General features: G+C 61.6%; 1 protein-coding gene across 1 annotated transcript in view; it reads left to right on the forward strand.

Moving 5' to 3' along the window:
• The window catches only part of PYGB (phosphorylase, glycogen; brain), a 37,529-nt gene that overhangs the window by 18,283 nt on the left and 11,818 nt on the right, over window positions 1-7,428 (forward strand). The window contains exons 6-14 of the mRNA XM_010836611.1: window positions 17-148; window positions 1,662-1,773; window positions 2,064-2,146; window positions 2,973-3,116; window positions 3,535-3,627; window positions 5,008-5,154; window positions 5,850-6,013; window positions 6,667-6,781; window positions 7,144-7,245. Of these exons, the coding sequence (XP_010834913.1) occupies window positions 17-148; window positions 1,662-1,773; window positions 2,064-2,146; window positions 2,973-3,116; window positions 3,535-3,627; window positions 5,008-5,154; window positions 5,850-6,013; window positions 6,667-6,781; window positions 7,144-7,245 (1,092 nt within the window). The remainder of the gene's footprint in view (window positions 1-16; window positions 149-1,661; window positions 1,774-2,063; window positions 2,147-2,972; window positions 3,117-3,534; window positions 3,628-5,007; window positions 5,155-5,849; window positions 6,014-6,666; window positions 6,782-7,143; window positions 7,246-7,428) is intronic.

Consider the following 7,428-nt stretch of genomic DNA (forward strand, 5'->3'; position numbering starts at 1 on the left):
CCTGCCGCCCCTTCAGGTGGAGGAGGCCGACGACTGGCTGCGCTATGGGAACCCCTGGGAGAAGGCGCGGCCGGAGTACATGCTGCCCGTGCACTTCTATGGGCGCGTGGAGCACAGCCCCGAAGGCGTGCGCTGGCTGGACACGCAGGTACCACAGGCGCTTCCTGGGGAGGGGGGCTGAGCACAGGGACCCTCAACTTGCCTCATGTCAGGGGCTTCCCTTGGGGCTTCCCTGTGGGAGCTGACTCCCCACACACTTGGTCGGGACGGTTCAGACCCCAACCATGAAGCTACATCTGTAGTTAAACAGGAGCTGTGTCTCAGGGTGTTTTGTGGTGAGCAGGTTGGTGCCTGGAGGGACAGGGTACTGGGGGGGTGGGTGGTGAGAACAGCTCTGCATCCCAGGGTCCAGCGCTCACTCACTGTGTAGCCCTGGCTCTCAGTAGGGTCTCCCGGTGTGGCTCACTGATTATTTGGAGCCATCAGTACCCTGGGCAGGGAGCCCTGGGCAGATGTCGCAGAATGGAGCATCCCCACCCAGCTGGGCCCTGGTAGGGGGACCAGAGCAGGAACACCAGGTGCTGGAGGAGCACGGTGCTGGCCCCGACGGGCACACACGCAGAGTCCCCCCAGCTCAGAGATGGCGGGAGGGTCAGAGGAGGGCTTTGTAGGGGACGGCGGTGGGGGGATAGTTTGCAGTGAGTAAGAAAGAGTCCGCTGTCCAGTGATCTGGGCAGATGAGGAAAAATAGGGCAACCCGTGAGCCACAGCTGTTCTTGTGGGCTGTCCAGATTCAAGTCTGAACTGGGACTCAGGCCAGGCAGGCCGGCAGCCCAAGATGCCAGAATAAGTTGTATTTAATTTTAAAAAGTGGGGAAGGGGTCTGGTCTTCTAGGTGTGTGCGAGTGAACAAAGGCCTGGAGACCCCAGTGGGATGTGATGAGGGCCTTCCCATGGGGCCGGGCCGTGGAGAGGGCCGGAGCGGTTTGCAGATGCTTCGCAGGGCTGGTTGAGGCCAGGGTCAGGGACAGGGTTGTGGGGAGATGGAAGGGAAGGATGAGACTGGGGTATAGCCCCCCACCCAGTCCTTTGTGGCTCTGGGAGCTGCCTTCACACCCTGAAGCCACCCTCGGAAGTGGACCTCAGTGTGAGCAGCCCCACAGGAGGGCCCGAGGGCAGCGAGGACCCGAGGTGGGGGCGCCTCTGTTGGCTAGAGCACTCTGATGCTTCCGGGTACACGGGGATGGGGAGCAGGGAGCACACAGGCTGCTTTGGTTTGCTGAAGTTCGAGGTCAAGGCCATAGAAGGAGCCTCCACAGACATGGAGCATGGTCAGAAATAGCGGCTGTGTGCGGGGCGAGGCTAAGCGAGTCTCGAAATCAAAGTTGCCCACGCAGAGTTGAGGGACGAGAGGGCAGGTGTGGAGGGCGGAGGCCAAGGATGCGGGAGGAGGGGCTGCCCAGGGCCAGGTGACCATGGACACTGGTGTGGAAGGTAGGAGCTTAAGGAGGCCTGGAGAGCGGTTGGTGTTGTTCGAGGAGGGAGGAGAGAAGCCAGAGGAGGCTGGGTGGCAGCCACCAGCGGGAGGCTGCTTCTGTGAGGGAGCCACCCCAGCCTCGGGGGGTACGGCCCAGGTTGGGGACCACGCTTTGCCTTGGCAGGTGGTGCTGGCCATGCCGTACGACACCCCGGTGCCAGGCTACAAGAACGACACCGTCAACACCATGAGGCTGTGGTCCGCCAAGGCGCCCAATGACTTCAAGCTCCACGACTGTGCGTCCCCTCCTGTCCCCACCTGGGGCCTGATCCCAGACTGACCCCAGCTGCACTCACAGCCCACAGGGCTCCCCAGCGCGGGAGGGCTGAGGGCAGGTTTCCCGTGAGCCTTAGGCTTCCCTGGGATCCCACGTCCTCCAGAAAGAGCCAGGGCCTGGGGCTGGGAGGGGCTGGGCAGCAGAGCAACCGTGGGGCACCTTCTGCTCGGGAGTGCTTGTCCTCAGACCCATCAGGGCGCTTGCGAGCCTGACAGGCTTGAGGGTCCTCACCCCGCTCTCTGCCCTCAGTCAACGTGGGCGGCTACATCGAGGCGGTCCTGGACCGGAACCTGGCCGAGAACATCTCCAGGGTCCTGTATCCCAACGACAACGTGAGCAGCTGCTGCCGTACCAGGGGGAAACGGGACTCTCATCTGTGCTGCCTCTCAGTGCAGGAAGCTGGGCTCCATCAGGGCCCCCCTGCACCTCACACTGGTCTCAGCTGACCTCCTGAGAGTGAGGACAGACACGGCATCCCCGACGGGGCCCAGGAGCCCCCGGCCTCACACCTCCAGTCCTCCCCGTAAAGATGGCCACAGAGCCCTCACCTCACCTGCCGCTGGAGTCTGCTCTTCGGCACCTGGTGTGGCTCCCTGAGAATCGGGGGGTGCACTTGTCGGGTGGGCCCGGCAGTGCCTATCCTGTAGTGACGCCTTGAGACCCACACGATTGTGGTTTGAAAAGCTTTGTAGGCGTTTCCCTACATGTGAGATGGAGGTCTCAGCCACGTGCTCCACAGCCCCCAGATTCTTAGCAGACGAGCCCTCAGGGCCAGCTCGGTGGGTGTGGTTTCTATTTTACCAGCGAAATATGTGCACACCGCAGCACAAGACTCTGGGCTGAAGGGCTCACAGGAAAATGCCCCCCATTCCCCATCCTACCCCACAAGATTGCAAGCAGAGTCTCCCGCTTCAGGCGTGAGGCCTCCGGACGCCTGCACCCCAGAGGTTGTGTTCCTGGCCTTGGCCCGTCACAGGGCGCTGTGACCCCCTCCTGGCTGCACTCCTTCCCTGTCTGAGGGTCACCTGACCTTGGCCCCAGATCTGGGCTGGACCCCAGCCTGGCCCCTCCCTGGGTTGGGGGCCCCTCCCTGGGTTGGGGGCCCCAGGGCCCAAGGCCAAGGCTGAGCCCAGACTTGTCCTCTGGGCGTGTCTGCAGTTCTTCGAGGGGAAGGAGCTGCGGCTGAAGCAGGAGTACTTTGTGGTGGCTGCCACCCTGCAGGACATCATACGGCGCTTCAAGTCGTCCAAGTTCGGCTGCCGCGACCCCGTCAGGACCTCCTTCGAGACGTTCCCAGACAAGGTGCGCTTGCAGAGGGGCTGAGCTGGGAGGCGAAGCCGGCCGTTTCCGGGCGGGGCCTCCTCCTTCCGGCCACAGCGGGCTGGGCCGGGCTTGGTGGGCAGCGGCTCCGCAGCCTGGGTCTCCATGTCCTCCGAGGACCGGGCCTGCGATGCTGTGAAGGTCCCTGTTGGGCAGAGCAGCCAGGTTGCAGGCTCAGTGGAGAGGCCAGCCACCCGCGTCTGCCAGGCGGGAGCAGCGTTCCGAGGTGACCTGCTCCCTGCTCCTCGGCCCGTGCTCCACACTGGGACCCAGAACCCGTGCCGCGCCGTCCACTGCCCGCGGCCGGCCCCGTGACCAGGCTCCGTGGGCAGGCAGCTGAGGACCCCAGTTCTGCACGACCGGTCGAGAGGACTGAAGGGGTCACCCTGTGTCAACGCAGGTGGCCATCCAGCTGAACGACACCCACCCAGCGCTCGCCATCCCCGAGCTCATGCGGATCCTGGTGGACGTGGAGAAGGTGGACTGGGACAAGGTGAGCTCTGTGCCCCGCCCTGCTGCAGGGCCGAGGACTGGGCTGGTCCTGGGACACGGAGCGGGGCCTCCCTGGGGGCCTCGGGAAGAGAGGGACGCTGTCGCTGGGAAGACAGGGCCGGGGGAAGGAGGATGTACAGGAGCAGCTCTGGGGTTTCTCCCGAGGGCAGAGTGCTGAGTACAGTCAGCAGGGCAAAGGCCAGAGAAGAGCGGTTTTCTGGACAAGAAAAGGATTCTGACACTTGTCGGAGCTTCTCATGTATGCTCTGTCATCTTGGAACTGTGGCCAAAGACCCAGAGGTGTTCAGCTTACAGAAATACATCGTTTATTTATAGGCTTGTTCTCCTCACCTCACTTATTTTGGTCCTAGACTCTTTAGAGGGGTTTTCTTGATATCACTAAATTAAATCAACATATAAAGCCATTTTACCCCCTTTTTTAGTGCCAGAGCCCCTTTCTGGTTTGGGGTGCACCTGTGGGTGGGGCTGAGCCGGTGCAGTTCACCTCTGGCCAGCAGAGGGCGGGGCCGCGCTCTTCACCAGCTGTCCGTGGACCACGGGTGTGAAGTCAGTTTGGTGGAAATAAAGCTGCCTGGAGCTCTGTCGGGTTTGCAGAGGAAACGGGCGATTCCCAGGTAGCAAAGAGGTGCTTGGTTCCGTGTATGTCCTGGGTCACGACAGGAGAGTGAATCGGTTTGGTGTATGTGCTGGGTCACATCAGGAGAGTAAGGGGCAAAGCACTCACCATGGGTCTGGGAAGCTCCAGGCCCCAGAGCAGAGACATGCAGCTGGCAGGGCCCTTCCTGGTGGCATCTGAGCACCTGCCTCTGACCCTACACGTGGCCCTCAGCTTGGCGTCTGGCAGCTGGTCTTCTCTATTCACTGTGGGGTGTCCTGGAACGTTGTGAGCTAGTCTTCTCTGAGCTTTGTGGGGTGTTCTGGAGTGTTGTGAGCTGGTTTCTGAACACTGTGGGGTTTCTGGAGTGTTGTGAGCTGGTCTTCTCTGTTCATTGTGGGGTGTTCTGGAGTGTTGGGAGCTGGTCTTCTCTGTTCATTGTGGGGTGTTCTGGAGTGTTGCTAGCTGGTCTTCTCTGTTCATTGTGGGGTGTTCTGGAGTGTTGCGAGCTGGTCTCTGAACGCTGTGGGGTTTCTGGAGTGTTGTGAGCTGGTCTTCTCTGTTCATTGTGGGGTTTCTGGAGTGTTGTGAACTGGTCTTCTCTGTTCATTGTGGGCTGTCTGGAGTGTTGCGAGCTGGTCTTCCTCTGAACACTGTAGGGTTTCTGGAGTGTTGTGAGCTGGTCTTCTCTGTTCATTGTGGGGTGTTCTGGAGTGTTGCGAACTGGTCTTCTCTGAACACTGTGGGGTTTATGGATTTTCACAGGCCTGGGAAATCACAAAGAAGACTTGTGCATATACCAACCACACGGTGCTGCCTGAGGCCTTGGAGCGCTGGCCAGTGTCCATGTTTGAGAAATTGCTGCCGCGGCACCTGGACATCATCTACGCCATCAATCAGAGGCACCTGGACGTGAGCATGGCGGGGCAGCGGGGGTGCACCTGCAGGGCCCGCCCATCCTGTTGTGATGGGGGGAGGAGGGCCGCGCCTGCTCCCCTGAGCCCTCTTCTCCACTCCATATCGGACTGTCAGGCCTGAAACAGGTGCTTCTTGAACAGAATAGCCTCTGCTCACAGAGGACTTGGTGCCTGGGTGCTAGCCCTTGGCAGAGATGGTGGCTGGTCCCCACACTTGGAGCCCTGCTTTCGGGGTTAGGGGGAGCCCTTTTTCCCATATCTGAGGAGGTTCAGATGTAAGTGTCTGTTCCTGGCATGCCAGAGGCCTTTGTCCTGAGACATCACTGCAGCGTTTGGGTGATGGGGAAAAGTCACCTGTGTCTTTTCTCTGTCACGCATAGAGAGGATGCTGGTACAGGAACGGGGGGACTTAGGGTTCAGGTGTGATGATTTTCCTCCTTTTGATCTTTTGGTGAAAGAGTGGCTGTTCTCACTGCTAGACTGTGGTTATATCCTGCCTGGGCCACCGGGCGCAGCATCTTCATCTCTTCCTGTGGGTCACACGGCACCTGCTCAGCTCCACCAAGTCCACGGGCTGAGCCCACGGCTCCCTGGGCCCAGGCAGCCCTGTGCTCAGGGCTAGCCAGCCTGGGTTCTAGCCTGCCTGGGGGAGCAGCCCCCGCCCTCCTGCTCACTGCTCTGTCCTTGTAGCATGTGGCTGCCCTGTTCCCTGGAGACGTGGACCGCCTGAGGAGGATGTCGGTGATCGAGGAAGGGGACTGCAAGCGGATCAACATGGCGCACCTGTGTGTCATTGGGTCCCACGCCGTGAACGGCGTGGCAAGGATCCACTCGGAGATCGTGAGGCAGTCAGTGTGAGTGGGGGGCGCCCTTCGGCTCCCACCCCATCCCTGCCACCTGCAGCACAGTGGCTGAGGCTGGTAACCACCCAGAGCTCAGTGGTGGGAGGGTGAGCCTCTGGCTCGATGGACGATGCTGGGGGTGAGCCCTCTTGTCACTAGGAGCCCCTCCGGCTGTCAGTGTTCTCCGTCTCTCCAGGCAGAAGATCTGCTCCTGGAGCACCTGCCTGGGGATGAGGGGCCCCGGGCCAGACGGGGGGAGGTCAGGGCTGAGGTCAGGGCTGGGGCTCATCCCCGAGACGAACGAGGGATTCCGAGGGCAGGTTCCCTGCTCCAGCCCCTCTCCATGGGACGGGATCTCAGAATTCCGTCTTTCAGTCCTCATCCCAGTCCTCGAGTGGGACACCTGCCGTGAGCGCCCAGTGGCCTTCATCCTCAGGGCTGGCCTGAGGCTGTGTGTGATGTACCGTTTTATCCCCACTGTCTGTCTGCGGCCCGCTGTCAGGACCAGTGGGAGGAGGCCAGGCTCCAGCCACCTGCCGGGGTGGTTGGGCTCCTGGGGAGACAGACAGCAAGGCTGGGTCCGGGGCCCTCCAGAGGGCCCTGTGCCCTTTGCCCACCTTGTTCCAACCAGCATTTGCCGAGTCGCCTGTGGTCTGTGTGTTTAGCTTTAAGGACTTTTACGAGCTGGAGCCCGAGAAGTTCCAGAATAAGACGAACGGCATCACGCCCCGCCGCTGGCTGCTCCTGTGTAACCCGGGGCTGGCAGAAACCATCGTGGAGGTGAGGCCGGTGCCCCTGGGCCCACCTGGGGCTGTGTGGGTGCGACCCACCCCCTTGTGTATGGAGAGTGGGGGCTCCTAGATCAGTGGAGGGTGGGCACTGCCGCCCACAGGTGTGACCAGCCTGGCGGTTGGTCGGCAGCCCTGGCAGTCCGTGCAGGAGTTCAGAGGGGGTCCTGGGCTTCAGGTCCAGCTTGTGAGTCCTGACGAGATGTGTGAGCTGGGAATGGGGTCATTGTTGAGTTGTTCCCGTGTTCTTGAGCGGCCCCGGTGTACAAGATCTCCTGGGAGGGGGTGTGGTGGAGATGAGCGGCCAAAGGGGACACAGAGCGCAGAAGCTGTGTATCCCTCACGGTTCTGCAGAGAATCGGGGAGGGTTTCCTGACAGACCTGAGCCAACTGAAGAAGCTGCTGCCACTGGTCGGGGACGAGGCACTCATCAGGGACGTGGCCCAGGTCAAGCAGGTAGGCCTGGCATGGGGCCAGGAGCCCAGCCCCCACTTGGCCCTGTGGAGGGGCCCTGGGTCCTCTGGGAGAGCTTGTCTGCGGGGGAAGCACGTGGGAATAGACGCAGGCCCCACATCTCCACTCGAGGTACTGTCTGCGCCCCCAGGCCCCCCACAGCCGCCTCACGGCCAGGCAGGCTGG

Source organism: Bison bison, unplaced genomic scaffold (genome assembly GCF_000754665.1).
Source record: "Bison bison bison isolate TAMUID 2011002044 unplaced genomic scaffold, Bison_UMD1.0 scf7180017864063, whole genome shotgun sequence".
Classification (NCBI taxonomy): domain Eukaryota; kingdom Metazoa; phylum Chordata; class Mammalia; order Artiodactyla; family Bovidae; genus Bison; species Bison bison.